Consider the following 20,793-nt stretch of genomic DNA (forward strand, 5'->3'; position numbering starts at 1 on the left):
GTTAGTGTTGCTGAGCACTGCGCAGTGCTGCGCAAACATGCTTAAAGACAGCTATAATTAAATAAGTAACTACATCCGGTTTCTATTTTTTTAGATGTCTGGCAGGTAATGGCTCTGTATTTATGTGCTCTGCTTGGCGCTGCTGCAATCCACCCTGAACTATGCAAATGCAAATTTTTAAAAAAAATTAATTATGATAATTAAATTACATCCGGTCTCTATTTGTAGATGCCTGCCAGGTGTCATATGTCTATATGTGAACAGAGCTTGGCATTGCTGCACTCCTCTCTGTGCCGTGCAAACATGCAGTAAAAAAAAAAGTAATTAAAAAAAACATAACTCATCATAAAAATGACATATTATACAGTTGACACACTTTACAGCATTACAACAGTAGTGGAGAGCATTACAGGAAGCCTGACACTCATCTTCAGCCACAGGTAGCCGCTACACCTCTACCTACACTGATTCAATATCCATGTTCCTCAGTTCTCCCTCGCCAGCACGCCATCATTAATATGCATAGGTTCATAGGTTCATAGATTAGCACTAGGCTAACTGCCCTAGTGATCTATTTTACGCCTAGCCAATTATCCCTTGTGAGACTCAAACCCTGCACCTTGTGTTTGTAAGGCAAACACCTTAACCATTAGGCCACCCTCCCAATCCCATAGAGTGCTGCCGAGGGGGAATCGTGGCCATGTACACAGATACATTCTGTGTAGGTGCTTCACTGTGCCTACATGGATTTTATTAAATCCTGGGGTATATGTTTTCCTAAAAATACATATATCCTTTATTTCTTGAAACACCTTTTCCCATTGCTTATTCTTACAGTTGTTTACTCCAAATACTATTTCTAATATATCTATGGTTTCTTCATTAATGTCTCCTACATTTTCTTTACATCCAAAACCTTTATTTTTTTCTTTATTTATACATAGACCAATCTTCTTTAATTATTTATTTAATTTTTCAGTTATTTCTTTCAACCATTCTTTATTTCTAGTGATTAAAATTATATCATCTGCATATGTATACATACATTATAGATAATTGCAATTCTTCTGTTATCTTGTATCCTGCAATATCTGTCATTTTATTAATCTTACTCACCATGACTTTCATCACTAAAGAAAACATAATGGTGCTAGCTGGACATCCTTGTCTTATTCTACATTCTATTTTTACTTTTACAATTATCCATCCCTTCACATTTACTTTAACGTTATTATTTTTCAGACAGGTATATGCAAACTATGATTTCACTCATACATAGCTTATATTTTTAATTATACATGTATGTAATCACTTTAACATTCCATGTGTTTTGCATTCAGATGCAATTGTGTATACAGATATTTTTATGTTTTCTTTTACATTACTGTAATAACATTAACGATACATTTCTGTTGGTACACATATTTAATCTAAGAAATATTTTGTGTTATGCAACCTTGCTATATTGTAAAGCAATGTTTAACATATTTTAAATATAACCACTTTGACCCCCCCCCAAAAAAAATAATAATTTTATACTTACTATAGACCTCTGGCCTTCTTTCCTCTACCTGGTCTTCCCACTCAGCTAGCTGGCCTGGCCTACACTTCTTCATGTTGTCTTATCTGTAATGGCACTGCTGGTCAGAGCAGGTGATCCCTGTCTGGGTTTCCAGGTGTTCACCCAAATCCTGCCAGATATCAGTTTTTTCCAGTCATTGTCTCTAGTGCACACATCGTTTTTTTCCACATATGACTCCTTCAGCAGATAGGCAATTATTTTTATCTCCTTAATGGGCCAGCCTAGCACGTGATCTAATACATTAACATGTGCTGCCATGATTAGAAGAGCCCAAACCAAAATGAAGAAAGTATGAGCAGGTCTGTATTTCACAGGTTTATAACCACTCCATCTGGGTGTGACACTACCTTAACCAAACCCAATTAATCAGCAGGGTCATTAGAGCAGGTGCTGTTATTATTGACAAGTTTGGTTTTACCAAAATGCTTTGTCACATACATGTTTTTTTTTTAAAGGAACACATTCTAATTTCATTTATATGGTGCATACAAAACAATATGAAATAATCATTTCTATTTTTTAATTAATTATAATTGCTGCCATTGCTGTACCTTGTGTTATCTCTCTTTTTGAAGTATTACACCTAAATGTTATTAATTCATTCACTGTAGCAGTAGAAGTTTTTTTTTTTAATTTATTTCTTTTTGGGGGGTAAGGGTACATAAATATACCTATGTGATGAGCAATTTTTATAAACTATTCACTAGTTTGGGATGTGTCAAATGAGATTAGATAGGCACAGATTACACCATGTGGCTGAACAAACTGTAGTACATATGACTCCATTTTTTCTGAATATCTTAAAATTTGAGCATATCTGAACATATCCACACATTCCCATAGCAGCTGGCGAATCTGCAACTGTCTGCTTTATGTTCACGTGTACATTAGGCCGCTTTCATGAACAGCTAAGAGTGAGATACATCCATAAGTGGCTGCACAAGTTTGCTTAGTACTGCATTTTAAAGAAATAAATGTAAAACAGTCTAATTTGTCTATAAAATATGTAAGTGGATCTGAATTTATGTGCAAAGCTTGAATAATGCCATATTAACTTGTGATTACTTGAGTTAGCTGGTAAATGTCATAGGAAATAAAAAACTTCTTAAAGTAAGGAAATAATAAAAATATTACAATTTAATATTAAACATTTAAAAATTATGTAAAATTGCTGAGTTAAAGTTAAGAAACATGTATTATACTGAGATCATTGGCAGTTTATCATGGCTATTACTGAATAATCACAAGTTGAAAAAGCAACAAAACTACAAGCTGAAGTAAAAGCCACAAAAGTTCAATGGCTTACAAACCATGGTCTGTTCAGAACAACAAGATACAAATCTCCAGAAAATGCTGTGTAACGGATAGGACCATTAAAAAAACTCTTTAATAAAAAATGATTTAAAAAAGTAATAAGCGCTTTTGTTTTGTTTCACCACAAAACTTCATCAGATAAATCCAAGAAAGTAGGGCCAAGAATTTATATAAGACATCACTCCTCAGCAGCCAAAGTGTCAAAATTGAGCCAGTGCCCCCTTAAAGGGATACTTGCATTATCTTCTTAAAGCCTTTAATTTTAACAGACTGGAAATGGAGATACATTCATTAATTCCTGGCCAAACATCAGGGGTTTGTACGCTGCTGAACTTTTGTGGCTTTTACTTCAGTTCGTATTATTGAATACTGTAAAGCTGTCATTTGTAAGTGGGAAAGCATTACAGCATCAGTGGAAATGATTGATGATTTACTTTGGTATCATTTAGTCCTTGCTCATACACGGTAGAAATGCAGTGATTTAATTTGTAGAGTATTGAAGTGGTAAGGATGTTTTCTTGGCTTAACATACAGATGTCTTTACTTGGAGATTTCTGTGCATCACTAATAAATGAACAGTGATAGTATTATGAATACATGATAATGGTAGGGGCTAGGGGAAGAAAATATCTGTTCAAAAAGTGATTGCTTCACTGATATGAATGCATTTATCCTACTTCAACTATTAGTAAAGCTCAACTTTGCTTGGCTGGAGTGAGATTCTGCACGTGTATATAATCAGGGGGTTCGTGGTACATAACTTTTTATAGGAGGATGGTAGGCATGCATGGTCAGTGTTGAGTAGAAGGACTGACAATTACATCAAGATTTTTTGTGTATGACTGTGGCCTTTCTTTTTTCATGTGCAATAATAATGCAAAACAAGGGAACAAGGTAGAGAAAGGACAATTTCAACCATGAGAAAAATTGCATCCTCATGGCAGCCCTTAGGATGCATGGGGAACATCTGTTTAGTAAAAGGGGGCCCAAACAAGCTGAAAGGACTAAAGCCTGGAATCAAGTTGTCTTAGACATTAATGCAGTAGGTAGCAAAAAAAAAAAAAAACATACAGTGCAAGATGAGGGCACATGATATGGTAGGATATGCTAGAACCAAGGCAAGGGAGAATGTGATTTCCCATACCAGTTCTCAGGTGGGGGGACTCTGACAATTATCCCCTTAACACCAGATGAGATGTACCTCCTCTACATCCATGGGGATGATAATGACACAGAAGATGATGACCCTGGAATAATCAGAGGTGGTGTGGACACTGGCTATTACCAACATCTGCAGCAGCAATACTCATCTGCTCAGGAAGGTTGGTTAAAAACAGTAGCATGTATTTATATACAGAAATGAATGCGGACAAGGAATGATTAATTAATTACATGACAACTATTATTAATAGGCAAACCTTCAACATCTGCACAGAATGACAATGAAGATGGTATGCATGGTAAATGACCCCCACACCCCCTTAATAAGCATACAGTAGTATGTCCTATTTCTTTATTAGTAATGTTTTCAAGTCATGGTTTTAGAGGGTCAGCAGCAAAAACAAACAGTTCCACTATACCAATAAATTTGGAGGAGATCAGCAGCAGAATGGTTGTTGAAGATGTTGTTGATGATGATGATGATAACATAGTTATATTTATGAGGCAACCTCAGGAAAGTGGCATGTAGCCCCCAAGTTTAATAGTAGGATCTCACACCCCCACAGCATGTTAGTAACTCTGCAGGAAGTGACACTACATCACAAAGTCAAGCACATGCTAACATTGCACTCACACTAGTACAGGAGGAACAACCATACACCTCTACACCAGTATCTCCATACCCAAATACTTTGAGGATGATGGCAGGGATTCAGAGGTAACAGTTTCCTAGTGCCACCTTTACAAAGGGGAGCTAGGTGCAGACATTTCTTACAATTGCCCAAGGAAAAACAAAAATCATTGGCTGCCCAGCAGCAGATGTACTATGACATTGTTTAGGCCCAGGGTACTGACAAAGAGAGTCAGTTGGAAATGGTCTGAATCCTCCAGGGGATGCATGAGCATTTCCAAATTAAGGATAATGCCATGATCAGACTGAATGTATAGTATGGTGACACATCAATCCTCTGTGGTGGCCTGCATTAATATACTACTTAAGACTTACCAGACTCAAGTAGGAATCAATCTTAGAAAGAGAAGAGGATGAGTACTGTCCAGACACGGTGGGGGCAGATCACATGAGACTACATGTAGCTACTCAGGAAAGTAGTGTAGGTAGTCAGGAGGAATAAACCCAACAGATTTCATGCAGGTCACGTCAGAATTCATCTACAACTAGAAGAACCTCTCATTAAGGTCCTGGTCACAGTCCAACAGTACTGTCAGATCCGTGTCTGCAGGGTCACCTGCATCAAGTAGGTAATGTCATCGGACAAATTATTCATCCAGCTCTCATGGCAGTCCCTCTTCAGAATCACCATCACCTAGCCTATCTTTAGGAGATATGTATGACTCACTGTGGGTCAGTTGTGACAGTTCTGGTTCTTACAGTTTGACCTTCACAAACACAGGTGAATGTTTAACTCAAAGGGGAATAAGTTATGAATATAAAGGGGATGGGGTAAACACTTTACAACTGTATGCATTTCACTGATACAATGATACTGCTTAAAACTAAGAGAACTGTGGAAATAAATCTGTATGGCATAATGTAAGACTGCATTCATTAACACCTGTGCTCTGTGCATTAACATTCCTACTGCTGGCAGTTACCTACAACTTTAAAAGTAGTAATGCACAAGTTTTCATGGAAACACTTAAATATTAAAGTGAGTATCCTGCCATGTAAACAAACACTGCTGCCACTTCACCCTCACCATTGCACAAATTATGTCTCTGAAATCACAACTTGTTGTGTATGACAAAAGAAAATTCTGATGTACAGTACCTCAGCAAACAACATACTTAAATATGAGATGAAATTGCATAGTATAAAAAATATATGTTTTCATTCAAATGCAATATGAACTCATGAAATACTAAATTAACAGTTTTTACTAATTATAATACATAAGGACATTCAGTACAGCATACCTAGGTACAACTCTTCAGCAGAAAGTATTGCACTAAACAGTTAAAATTGTCAGTGAAGAGTCAGTGAGCACTCAGGCATGACTTTTACAAACAATAATATGAGTTTCTCTTCTCAAAAAAAATTATTTTAAGATGAGAAAGAATGTCAGATGAGCAGTGACAGCAGACCATGCACCACACAGCATAGCCCGCAGATATCACTGCATGTATCAGTTCTACTATATTTGTTTGTTTTTTTTTACAAGAAAAGAAGCACCTGAATGTCATGGTCCATAGTTTTGGATTAGATGCTGCCTCTTTACTTGTGCAGCCATATGCCATACATGAGCCTGCTGCATGGGTTCATTTACCACTGCTATCGGCTGGTCATTATTACCCATATTTGGAGTGGAACCAGGAGCTGCAGTGACAGCATGGGTCACTTTATCACAAGACCTGTACATAATCATGTTGTGTAGAATGCAATATGCAGTAAACGTCCTGCATGCAGTAGATGGGTCATACTGAAGGGCACCCCCAGAGTCATCCGTGCACTAAAATGACTCTTCAGGAGGCTGAGGACCCACTTGATGACAATAGAGGTTTGTGACAGGGATGTGTTATAGGACTGTCCTGCAGCTTCATTTGGATTTCTCACTGGTGTCATGAGCTAAGGCTCCAATGGACATGCAGCACCACCTGAAAGACAAAAGAGAAAGAGAGAGAGAGAGAGAGAAGGGGGAGACAAAAGAAAAGAAAAGTAGTTTAGTACTCAGCAGTACATTTTGCCATGAATAACTAGTTAATAAATAAAAATATATTTTTTCACTTACCAGCAAGATGACCATTGGGCATCCTAACATGCAGGAAGAAGTAGCAGAATGAGCTAATGTGCCAGATATGGGAATCGTGTGCAGTGCCAGGATGCTGGGCAGAAACATTGGTGATGCTGGCAGCAGAATGAGCTAATGTGCCAGATATGGGAATCGTGTGCAGTGCCAGGATGCTGGGCAGAGACATTTGTGATGCTGACAGCAGAATGAGCTAATGTGCCAGATATGGGATTCATGTGCAGTGCCAGGATGCTGGGCAGAGACATTGGTGATGCTCCCCATGAATCACACACTACTTGGCAAATGCTGGAATGGTAGCCCTTCCTATTGTGGTAAGGAACAGATGGGGCCCTAACTGCAACATGAAATCAATTTATCACAGTGAGTACCTCAGGAGAAATGTGCTAACTATAAAAGGCACTCATAGTCTTGGCTCAGTCTTGAGGTGACAATGAGAAATAGATGTACTGATCCACATGTACCAAGAGTACATCCAGTAACTACTGCAGTATCCTTGAAGCAGAAGCCTACGAGATACCCAGTCTGTCCCCAGTCTGTCTCTGGAAGGTTCCTGTGGCAAGTATAGTGAGAGCTCTACATGCCTTACTGCTCACAAAGATAGGAAGTCCATGCATTCATCCAGTACCCCTACGGGGGTCATAGATACCCCCTAACATCCTTATAATGTCCCTGCCCACTCTGAACCCATCATGTATATCTGGATTATCAAAGTTATGCACTGCCTATCTCTCTGCCTTCTTGGCTGGTGAGTACCCTGGGTGCAAACGTGTTGGCTCAGCCAGGACAAACAACTCACACATAGAAATAGCAAGGCTAGAAGCAACTGACAGCTTTTTCACAGACTGCAAAGTAGATGGGAATGGTGAGACTCCTCTATACATAACACAACAGACAGTGGGAAATTTTCACTATGAATCACAAATGGCCAAGAGAATGCTTCACTCACATACTCTGGGATGGATCATTCCTCATTTAAAATCTTATTATCAGTTCATTTGTTTAAGTTCATTAGAGGCTTTTGTGTATTGCGTAAGTGACATCTATGAATCACAGCTTAGCTGTGCTCACTTGTGAACAACTGAAATAGCCTTAACATATCTACATAATGGCTATAAATACTCCCTATGTTTTGATAAGATAATGGTGAAGTTAATGTGCATACATTTGTCAAGTGATCTGAATTCTACCTTGATGATTGTTATACATTGTATTTACATGTTTCTAACAAGATCAACAAAGAACATAAAAAAATAAAGAAATTAGCACACTGCTGTTGGAGAAATAGCAGTAAGAGGAAAATGGAAAAGGGAGTCGGCCTAATGATTGCCCAAAAAGTAATTGGATAGAAGTGGTAACCACAAAGATATGAATACTAAAATGGAGATAACTAGTTAAAAAGGAAACATTATTATTCCCCTCTACAGACCATTCAGTAAGATCCCACCTGGAATATTTCTTATTTTTATTTATTTATGTATTTATTTATTTATTTATTAACATTTGATTACTAGGAAAGTTCGACTGGACAGGAACCCATTTTCAATGGAGGCTTGGGGAGAAAGTTTTACAAAACATTTTATGAACAATAATTTTACAATCCTGAAAAATAATACAAAACAAACATCTACAGTTTAAATAATTTCTTGCAGTTCAGGAAACCAATTCTCTTAAAGGCACAGATTAAGAGTCATGAAAATTTCATTTTTCCATCTAATGTAGTCTGTATTTAAGTACCGCCTTGAGCACTCACCATGGAGTTACAGAGCTAGTGAAAAATCCTACATGGTACAGTAATTCCAGAGGACTGCATTGCTAGATATAAGAGCACTGCATTTGTGACTCAGATACGCGTCACTGAGCGTATGTCACTATGTCATACACTCATATATGCAAACTTCAGAAAATCGAGGAAAAAAACCTTGATCTTCACTTCATCTAACTAAATAAAAAAGCAGTGTTTTTGCAGCCCCCCCCCCCCCGGAGTTAATTTTATATACCAACTCAGAGGTCACACTACACTTTGTAAAGGTCAAACTCCCTGATCCCCTCTGTTCATGACCTCATACAGAAAACAACCTGGCATGTTTGATCAGTTGATTTTTTTTTGACCAGCTGTACTGTGACATCTGCTACATTACTCAGCTGATATACATACCAATGAGTTGCAATGCTATCATATGTTTGTAACTAACAAAGCAACCTAGTTCAAACTTTGTGCTCTGTAAACAGCAAAACTGGAAGGGAGCATTCAGGGGTTTTATCATCTCCCCTCCCTGCAATATTATAAATCAATAAAGAAATGCTTGAGCTAGACATTACGAGTGGGTCATCTGAGCCACTCAAGTCACATTGCCTGTCTGACCTTTCAAAACACTGTTTCATACAGCTGATTTGATGTGACCCAGCCTCTCAGTTAGAATATCTGGACAAGATAAAAAATATATACCATGACTTTGCTATACTTATAACAGTAATCAATGATTGGGTATGGATAATTTTTAGTTTATCCACAGCTGGCATAGTTTGGTCATAAGGCTGAAATTAGACTGAAGAAACAAAAAAGCCAGCCATGGGTAAACAAGCATTACCTACATCCAGGAGTGGATTATTGCTATTATATAACATCATTACTAAACAACAAAAAAGAAAGCATGTACCTTGTTAAATAACATTGTTGGATATTGTGTTTTGTTTTTTGAGTAGTGACTTTTCACTATCTGGAGTGTTTGGAGATGATTTCCTTATACGTTGCACATGTGTAGGACATATACGTACTGATACTTGCGCTGTACATTATGATAAATGTGCTTTCAAAGACATTTTTAAGGGCTCGGGAGTGTGCATGCATCCTCTTTATGTAGTAAAACCTGCAGACTCCTGTTATCAGTCTGTGGATTTAAAATAGTTTTTAAAACATTTGAAAATATTTTTTTAGTTTTTTTTTTTTTTTTTCAAGTGCACTTGGGGGTAGGTGGAAGTTTATCTTTCACATTGTTTTCAGTGCATTTAAATGTTCTGCTTACCAGAGTTGTGAAAATGGCAGTCATAGGTTTTCTTTTTAGTAGCTGTAGATGCATTAGCTTTGGCTCTTTTTCCTTGGTTAGTTGTGCCAGATGTTTTCTTACTGGTAATGTTACATTTACAGTGGGAACACTTAATACTCTGACCAGTCAGCACACACATTTTAATATTATTGACTGATCACTGCATGATGCATTTCAAAATGCAGATTTGTGCAAATACCTTGCACTTTTCTGCACTATGTAACACCATCAGCAATGGTGTATATGTATATATATAAATTGTGCAAATGTATTGCAGTGATATTGCACTGTACAAATCAGCATAAAGTGCACACATTAATTTGTGTTATAAATTAAAGTGCAAAGACCCCCCAATAAAAAAATAGACATTTCACAGAAAGATAACAAAAATTGTTTGAGTTCTGTATAATATGGATGGCACAGTGGTGCAGCAGTAGTGTTGTCACCTCACACCAAGAAGGTATCTTGTTTGATTCTCAGCTGGAGTACCTTCTGTGCACAGTCTGCATGTCGTCCTTGTGTTTGTGTGGGTTTTTCCAGGTGCTCCTGTTTCCTCCCACATTACAAAGACATGCATCTGGAGTGCTTCTCCTCAGGTCTCCGCTGAAAACTGGCTTTGTTCCAAGTTGGACTTTCCTAGTAAACAAATGCTAAATAAATAAATATGTCATATCAAAAATAATTAAAGCAAAGTAATGTGTGTTTTAGTCTTACGAAAAGGTGAGAGACAGACTGAAGACAGACACTTTGAAATGGTTACAGAAGATGAACATAGTCTAAGTAAGGCAGTATCTTTCAGAATACAGCGGTTTCATGAGAAGGTGAAGAACTCCTGAATGATGTAAAGAAGCACTTTTTCTCATACAGGGTGGTTGATGGATTGAATAGTTTTCACTAATATTTCCTGGACCAAAAGCACTTACAATATTCAAGAATACTTGGCGTAGTTACAGCAACTTTTGTCAGAAGACAAAATCTGCAGCTTAGCCAATGTACAGGGGAATGGAAAAATTAAAATGTCTAGACAGTCCTAACTGTTCATTAATTCCACTGGCCCTGCCTCTAATGTGATCACAGTGTTAAGCTTCTATTGAAGATCTGTGGTGTATAAATTAAAGGGAAGTGTGTCCAATATTTTTAATGAAATAAGAACTTTTTCTTTTATTTTGCATGTGACTATACATTTTTACACCCTCCCACAGGCTCTGTTCACTCAGCTACAATGGTATCAACAGTTTTATCCTGAGTAATATGAAGACTACCAAAATGGGATTTACAGTTTATATCTGCAACTGCTCAATCACAATTCGTCCAGGGAGGATTGCCCTAGCTTTCACCCTATATCTCAGAGTTTCTTCCTCCCAAGAATGTTGCTTTTCAATCATTTTAAATAAATATGGGCTGTATTCTTCAGATAGCTATGGGTAGCCAGCCAGATGCTGCTCTGTCAGGGTTCCACTTCCTCTGGATATACATCCCTCACACATCAGATTAACATGGCAGTCATGCAGGCCATTAGTTATATATGTTCTGACTAGACACCCATGAGTGGCTGAAGATGGTTTCTACCAACTGCTTAAAGTCACAGTCCGATGGGACTAGTCCAAACACCGTGTAGAAAATACCAAATAGACCAGCAAGGCAGCACGGAGTTCCAATATATTTATTTTAGTACTTAAACAACAGACTAGTTTCGGCAAGCAGCCTTCCTCAGTGTAAGACAGTACAGTCATGTTCCTTTTACTCATCCATTTAAATACATAGCATGAGCCAATGAGAAATTGAGCTCATGAATATTAATGAAATTAAAACACATTTCTTAGACTTGATGTTTTTCTCATACAAGTATACAGTGGGTAACATATATGATAAAGTAAATCCTGAACAGAGAAGATGACACCCTGAATAAATGTATACATATAATTTGACATGTTGTTAATATAGTATAACATATCTGTCTAGCCATATAAATATATTTATATTTATCTTTTTATTCTATATTTTATTCGCCACTGGCACTAGATATTCAACATGAATTCGTCAATACCACCAATGGTATTGTATATCGAGTACTTGTATTGTAATGGCTCAGACTCGCTGTATCAAAAAGGTGTGCAATTAGGCAAATTGGGTGATCGACATATCCTGAGTATATAACTATCACCAACACTGGTGAAAATTAAGAACCAAAAACACAAAAGCATAACCTCCAAAACTGGAAATGTGATGATGAATAAGGGTAATTTCAAGTGACAAGTGTGTAAAAAATAATAACATGTATAGGTGCTAGTCAAAAAAACCAGCATATTCTGGGTAAATTTTGTTCATACAAACACTGAAATTTTCCACATGACAGTTAACTAAACAAAAACACCGCCCATATCATAGTTGGTGCTACAAAGAAGCCCATATGGCTCAGTGTTCAAAACTCTGATCTATACCAAGCCAAAGTGTATTTAGGTTCATTACTCACATATATAAAACCAGATGGTTTCTAAAGATGAATGAGACCCAAAGTTTAGTATCAGATTAGTCAACATTATTGTTACAAGATAACCATATTCTCCTATAAGTGATCATTCAGTCCGGGATGAAATAAACCCCCCAATGTAGTAATCCAATATTTCTCTTTTTGATCCAATAACCCATGCCAACCTTGTTTATTTGTTCTGTCTCCAGAAATACGATCAATAACCATGAAACTGAACTTAGCCTGAGGATGTTTCAGTGTATGTTGATAAAGTGCACTGGTCTCCTTATGGTTTTTTATATCGCTCCGGTGTTCGTTCATTCTGAATCTCAGAGCTCTAGAGGTTTGTCCAACATAGAATGCCCCACAATAGCAGGAGGCCAGATACACCACCCAATCGCTACTGCAATTACCAAAGATCTTAATGTCAAATATTCTACTGGTATTACGACTGGTAAACTCCTTGGATTTAAGCATATGTGGACAGGATCCACAATGGCCACAGGGAAATGAACCAATAAGTTCATCACCATGAAGTGTCAGTTGTTTATAAATAGTACCCCCGCTTGCCATGTGTTTGAAATGTGACAAGTAGGAGCCTAGGGTTTTACCACGTTTATATGAAAAAAGACATCGTGGTCCCAAAATACTTCGCAGTTTGTCATTAGCCAGTAGAATATTCCAACGTTTATTGATAATGTTTCTGATCATATTGATATTTCTGCCATAAGTTGTGATAAATCTGACACATGTACTGCGAGAAGATTGATTTTTGTTCTTAATCTGGTATTGTAATAAGTCATCCCTCTCTAGACTATTTGCTCTACTCTGGGCAGACACAATATCAAATCTATCATAACCCCTATTGGTAAACCTCTGACTGAGATCCCTGCTGGCCATTTGATATTCCTCTATGTTTGAACTAAGACGTTTGATACGTATAAATTGAGATATCGGAATACTTCTGATGGTGTGACGGGGGTGTAAACTTGATGCATGTAACAAGGTGTTATATTGCGGGTACTTGCGGAAAACCTTGGTGGACAAAGTATTATCTGGGTTCCTGTAAACAGTGACGTCCAAAAAATTGATGGAGTTTCTATCATACGTTACCGAAAATTCAAGTCCCCAGACATTGTCATTAAGATACTCAACAAATTCCTGCAAGTAACCCACATCAGCCCGCCACACCAACCAGCAGTCGTCCAGGTAACGTCTCCAAATGTCCATTTCCACCTGAAAGATGTTGTGTGATATATCATATATCATGTATTCTTCGACATAGGCCATGAAAAGGTCAGCATATATTGGAGCAAAAGATGCCCCCATAGCTGTTCCTTGTAGCTGCCAATAACATTGGCCTTGGAAATACAGAACATTCTTATTTAGCACATGCTCAGACATACATATCAAAAGGGTATTAAACCCAGGTGCATATAAGTTGACCCTTTCCAACCAATATTGAATAGATTGCAGACCCGCCCAGTGGGGTATACTTGTATATAATGATTTTACATCCAATGTGCATAAATACCATTCGGGTTCCAATTGGGTCTCCTTGATTAACTGCAAAAATTGTGTGGTGTCCTGCAACCTAGATCTTATATGTCCCAAAAGTGGTTTAAGATATTTAGTAAGGAAGGCCGATAAGGGTTCGGTCAGTGAGCCTATTCCAGAGACTATTGGTCTACCAGGTGGTTTGGTTAGAGACTTGTGGATTTTGGGTAGAAGATACAATATCTGTTTGGAAGGTTCAGAAACCATAAGTGAATCCAAACATTTCTTGTTTATAATACCCTCCTCAAAGGCTAACCGCAAAAAGGAGTCAATCTCATCCTTAAATACTGGCGTTGGATCTATGGACATGTACATGTAACACTTAGTATCAGACAGTTGGGTTAACCCTTCCTGGACATAATCCGCAGTATTCCAAACCACAACTGCACCTCCCTTATCAGCAGGGACAATAACTATATCTTTATTATTACATAAGTTATCCAAAGCTATCCTATCATCCGGAGATAGGTTGCTAGCCAGCATGATATGTCCCATATTCTCAAAGTGAATATCCCTCAAAACAGTGTCCATAAAGATGGAAACGTGTTTATTCACAGGAGGTTGGAATGAGGACTTACCAAAGCGAAAGTCCTCAGATGGTTCTGACTTGTTATCATCAAAAAACAATCTTAGATTTAGAGTCCGGCAAAAAGCCTGTAAATCCTGTACTATGTGATATTCCTGGCTGAAAAATGAGGGAATATAGTTAAGACCCTTGTTCAAAAGGGCAACCTGTTCATTTGTTAGTATGGTTTTAGATAGATTCAACACATTCTGAGTGGGCCCTGGCATATCTCCTATTTCAGGAAGTTGTCCAAAAGTCCTTGGAAGGAGACCGGAGTAATTGGTCTTTCTGTGCTTTCTGCCCCCCCGGTGTCCCTTGCCCCCTCTAAAGGGGAAATTTTATTTGTTTTCTTCCTGTTTGGTGAGACCCTCTCCCCTGACCCCTCAAAGTTACTAGTCCAAACACCCCCATGTCTAACCAGAAAGAAAAGTAATTAGTTTATCATCTTTTTCTTCACCCATTCCAAGTATTAATCAAAGGTCATTATTTTTTTTTTTTAAGTCAGACATCCATAGTCATATTATAACATAACTAATCTATCCAACTCACGTGACACTTGCTTTTCTGTTGATTTATCAGTTTAAAATATAGAGGTTGTGGAACAAAGGTTTACACAATTTACAGAATTTAGTTTTGGTGAAACATTTCTTTTAACTGTGTGAGAAATGAAGACTGCATGTGTTAAAATCTGACATTGTACAAGTTTTATTTATAATTATTTGTCAGTACACTTCGAATCCAGTATCATATTTCATTTAGTACAGTATGTCTTTACAGGACTAACAGTGCAACGTTAATCATGCTTTAATCATGCTGCAGTTAAGATACAAGAAATGTAATCATTACATTAATGTGTGTGTGTGTGTGTGTGTGTGTGTATATATTTTTCCTGTTTTACAGTGATGGTGACTGTGTGGAAAAACTTTATGATATGATCATTTCTTCCACAGATTTATCTACTTCTCTGGGAAAATGTCATTTCTACTCATAACTGTAACGGGTTTGCACCTGATTGCACTGGTCATCCTCTTCATTGCAACACTGGACAAGGTATGTTCTACAGGTGGATTGTCACCATTTGAGAATGCATTCAGACAGTCAGGTCTCTCTCTGCTTCTCCATGTAACTATATACCTCTAAGTTTATCCAGACTACTTCCCCAGTGCAGCCATTCACTAATACATTTTGTTGAACTTCAAACTCACAGTTATTGGTTCTTCTGTTCAGTTCTCAGCTGGGCTGCCTTCAGGACAGATTGGGTCTATATTACATCATCGAACACTTAAAAAAGCGAACAGTGATTAATCGACCCTATGTAAGCAAAAGCTTACAATGTCGAACTGTCAGAACAGAAATTTTTTTCCCCTTGGAAAAAAAATTGCTGGTACAACAAAAAAGAAAAAAGAAAACACTTTAAACATTACATTAAGTGGGGGGCTTTGTCCCCCACACCACCACCCCCACTTAAGTATACCAACTCTGAGGCAGCACTACAGTGCCGAAAACAGCAAAGTAACAAAGCGGTCAAGCAAATTTTTCCCAGGGAAAGAATTTGCTTAAAAGCCGCTTCGATATTTTGTCTTTTCAGTCCTTTATATTCGACCAAGACACATTCAAAAGAATGCATCTTCGGTCTTCTAATAGGAACCCGACAAATTCTGTATATTTTTCTGGCTTTTGCATGGGCTGCACCTTCCTCCCACATCATAAAGGTAGAAGGTGAAATGCAATTCTTCTAAACTGTTCTTGGTAAGAGCAATTATGTGTGTGTGTGTGTGTGTGTGTGTGTGTGTGTGTGTGTGTGTGTGTGTGTGTGTGTGTGTGTGTGTGTGTGTGGGTATGGCCTTTGTTCATCAGAATGTCTAACAGTATGTTCTTGTATGCATACAAGTGTTTATTTTTATGTCTGGCAGTGTGTGTGTGTGTGTGTGTGTGTGTGTGTGTGTGTGTGTGTGTGTGTGTGTGTGTGTGTGTGTGTGTGTGTGTGTGTGTGTGTGTGTGTGTGTGCGCGTGTGTGTGTGTGTGTCTGTGTGTGTGTGTGTGTGTGTGTGTGTGTGTGTGTGTGTGTGTGTGTGTGCATGCTCAAGCGCACACGCTCGCATGCGTGTGTATATGTCTGTCTGCCTGTCTTTCTGAGAGTACATCTCCGTGTGTATCTGTTTGCGTGGTTGTAAATATGCATGTCCATAATGGGCTTGCACACCATTTGGAATAATACTTAAACAACAAAAAATATAAAAGTAAAAGGAAACAGGAACTCATTTCCACACACCATTGTTATTCCCTTGGTGCTTCAGAAAAAAGCATTCCAGGGAAAATAAAATCACAACCACATGTATGATAAATAAGAAACAATCATGACATCACAAATAATTAATTAAGAAAAATCTTCTAATTGTAACTCTAATTTTACCCATTAGGTGCTAGTGTAATAAATTTCAATATAAAAATGTTCTTGTTATAATGAAATTTCTTTTTAACCAATACATCATTATCAATATGCAGATGGATTTGCTGTAAAACAGTAACTTTTAAAGTCATTAAGTCATGACCTTGAAAGTTATTAAAATGAATTGCTAATAGACTATTGAATCCTAGTGGCCAACATTTACTTTGTCTGTCCTATATAAAATAAATCACATGGACAGGTGATAGCATAGACTACTGCACTGCTTATGCAGCTACATTTACCTTTATTTTTTATGCTAAAAATGTCCAGGAAAGTCCATTAGGAACTGATTTTAATGAATTTCATAGTCATGAGCTGATGAATTTAAAAGTTACTGTTTGAGAGCAAATATTTGCATATTGATCATGAATATTTGTTAAAAGTAATTGTATTATAAGGAGACCATTTTCATATTGAAATGTAATACATAGGCACCTAATGGGTTAAATAAGAGTTGCAATTGGAAGAGGATTCTTAATTAATTAATAGTGATATCATGAATGTTTCTTGTTTATTATGTATGTGGTTGTGGTGATTTTATCCTTCCTGGAAGGCTTTTTGCCTAGGCACCAGAAGTTTAAACCTTCATCTGTGGAAAAGTGATGTTGTTACCATTTGAAATAAGTTTGTCTCCTTTGCTCCCACTGAGAATCAGGTCAGGCTTCATTTCACATTGACCCTGATTATACAAATGCACTGATTTGAAAGCTTCATTCTTTGCTTGTATTACTCCTGACATTATCTTTCTTGCACAAAGTTAGAATGGATTATTTATCATCTTGTATCATGTTTGTGAAAACTTCTGCTTAGAATTAATTTCCAGCTGAATGTTAATTACTGGACTTTAGTGAGGCCTTGACATTTCCTTTAGTCCTGTCACAGAGCTCTTAGTAGCTTTATTCACCAGTGATTTCTCTGGTATAGTGTTTATACCAGGTGATCACATATACAAATGTCCTCACTTCATAATCAAACAAATCCATGTACACTTCAACACACTTGACAGATGGAGACTTGCACCCTTTGCCTTCAATGAAAATAGTCTGACATAGGCAGCTACCTAGGACCAGGTGCTGATTGAGGGTCCAGCCATGCCACATTAACTATAAAAATAATACTACATGATTTTCCTGCTGTCAACATTTTTAAAAGATTTCCTGCTGTGCGTGCCAGCTCCAGCATCATTGGCTCAAAGCATCAGCCAGTGACAGACACTGGAGCTGATCAAATGAGAAAATGTCCAAGACATGGTGCATGATTTGAGTGCAGCATGTATCATTAACAGGACAAGAGACAGAGTTTCTTTTACAGCAGCATTATCTAGGTCAGCACAAAAGGGCAACGGATGGGGTGTATTTTTTGCATGATGAATTCAACATGATAGCAAGCTGAGAGATGCAGGACCTGGGTTAAATTTAATTTTCATCACATCCGACACAAACAGGTAAAGGGAGTGAGTGTGTGTGTGTGTGTGTGTGTGTGTGTGTGTGTGTGTGTGTGTGTGTGTGTGTGTGTGTGTGTGTGTGTGTGTGTGTGTGTGTGTGTGTGTGTGTGTGTGTGTGTGTGTGTGTGTGTGTGTGTGTGTGTGTGTGTGTGTGTGTGTGTGCATAAAATGCCCTAGTTGTAGAGCACTGTCTAGTTAAGTGACTTGGTCACAGTCAAACACTGTACCATAGGTACATGAGGCAAGAACCTTAGCCCAGCTGCTAGACTTCCATTCTTCTTTAGTATTTTCTTTGGTAAACCACTCAGGTTTATACTCAGTCATTGTTATTCATTAAAGTTTCACAATATTTGTGTTTCACAGAATACATGTTCATGTAAAACCTGTTTTTATGTTTAATTTTTAAGTGATTTAGAGTGGCCTACTCTTATCTGTCTCCAGCTTTTGTAGAACATCTTTGATTTTGTCTCGTGTTTATGCCCTGCTCTTGAGCAAGTCACTTAACCAAACTGTGCTCTGGACATTTGGACTACATCTCAACAGTCGACTGGACTACAAGCTTTGTAACTAGCCATGAACAAAAATAGTAACAGTATGAAAGAAGGAAATGTTATTTTTATATTTTTTGTTGACCAGGTTAGTCCCACTAGGCTAGGGTTCTGTTTACAGAAGGGACCCAAGGTGTTATTTACACTACTAAGGGTATCAGGAAATTCTCCCTACACTTTGGAGCTACTAGGTGCCAGACGGCTTCTTGCAACAGTAAGGAAGAGGTGAAAGGGAAGCAGCATGGAGGAGGAAGAGAGAAAAGTTATGGAGAATTTGAAGGTAGAAATGAGAATTTGGAGAAAAACTGTTTGATATGAAATAGAATGCAGATAAAGATTCCTGTGTGGTGGATGATGGAAATGAAGAGCATTTAGCTGTCTCAATGGAGAATAAAGTAAACAAATCTCTTAGAGTGATGCCGACAGAACTGGCATTAGGAAGGCTTATAAATTATGTTCTGTAAAAACTAATCAAGCAGGATGACCCAGGAGGCAGTTCTGCTGTTTCATTGGGTGAGATGGCAATCAGGTAACCTTTTCAGAAGTGCTAAGGATGGTAGACTGGAGAAGAAACCAGGTGATGCGGCAGCAGAGAATGCAGAAGATAGAACATATGCAGCAGTGACAGAAAGTAAAAGAGGAAATCAGCAACAAACTGAGAAGGGGTCTGATTTTGTTGCAGCAGAGAATGCAATAATAAAAACATATGCAGCAGTGACAGCAGGCAAGAAAGGAGAGCAGCAACAAACTGTAAGTAAAACTATTTATAAAAAGAAGAGGAAACCAACTGTGAAAATAATGACAAAATGACACACTAATAGACATTATATATTGGGCAATTTGGTAACCATTCTGGTTTTAAAGCTCAAGAAATTTGGTCTTTATATATGTGGGGACATAATCTGGCTTAACATTTAAAATTGATGGATTGATGATAAAAATTTCTGAAACTTTGTAACAAAAAGGATCTTTATACGTGGAACAGTAACTTGTTTTCTGGTAGCAACTTAAATGTTAAAAAAATGTTACTTTGCAGTTTAGAACTGATGATCTGGAAGAATATGATGTCGCAAATGCATTCATGGCTTCTGTGAAACTGTTGCTAGCATTGTGAAAGTTAAAGATGAAAGGAATTTATGGAATTTTGGGTGGAAAATGGAAGTTGTTTTGAAATGTGAAAAAAATGGTGAAACACTTGCAAATTGTTATTTTTCTGGCTACTCATATAGGAACATTAAGATATGCTGGCCAGCCTAAATTATCCCCCGGATTCACTAATCGTCTGTGCAGGACTAGTCTAGTCCTGCACGGAAGCGGCCATTTAGGAGAAGGATGGCAGCGTGCCAAGCATATTAATGAAGGTGCGCTGCCTGACCTCCTAATCTTACACAGAGCGTGGACAAGTGCAGGGGGTGTGTCTGAGAGCAGAGCTCTCAGAATAAACACACCCCTGCAAAGTAGAACAGCAGAAACTGTAAATAAATGAGCAAGACCGCTCATAGGTGTCCGCATATCCCCACCAACAGTCCCCCATGTGTACAACAGCAACAGGACATAAAACTAAAAAGAAGTAAACCCTGTAATTAATTTTAAAACTCTGAGTACAGCTAACCGTAGGTGCATGGGTGTGCCCATCACTTAGCTATGGTTAAAGCAGCATAAAAGGCTGAAGAGGATAACAAGGAAGATATAACAAATGAAGCAGCACAGCAATGCACAACACCGTGTTCAGAGCATCCGCCTAACGAGGAGGCATTCCCGGCTCGAGTCCCCCTGCAGCACATATCATTTTCCATGCAAAATCTGTATCCGAACATTTATTTACATTTTATTGCTGTATAACCTACTAAATAACATTTAAATGTGAACTGGAGTACTGCATGAAATGCAC

At 37.8% G+C, this 20,793-nt stretch overlaps 1 protein-coding gene across 2 annotated transcripts in view; it reads left to right on the forward strand.

Annotated features, from left to right (window-relative positions):
• Positions 1 to 20,793, forward strand: part of EMP3 (epithelial membrane protein 3) — a 228,941-nt gene that overhangs the window by 71,766 nt on the left and 136,382 nt on the right. For both annotated transcript variants that reach the window (XM_044080539.1, XM_044080544.1), the window contains exon 2: positions 15,412 to 15,511. In XM_044080539.1, the coding sequence (XP_043936474.1) occupies positions 15,434 to 15,511 (78 nt within the window). In that variant the 5' untranslated portion in view covers positions 15,412 to 15,433. The remainder of the gene's footprint in view (positions 1 to 15,411; positions 15,512 to 20,793) is intronic.

Source organism: Protopterus annectens, chromosome 1.part1 (assembly GCF_019279795.1).
Source record: "Protopterus annectens isolate FY-2018-M chromosome 1.part1, PAN1.0, whole genome shotgun sequence".
Taxonomy (NCBI): Eukaryota; Metazoa; Chordata; order Ceratodontiformes; family Protopteridae; genus Protopterus; species Protopterus annectens.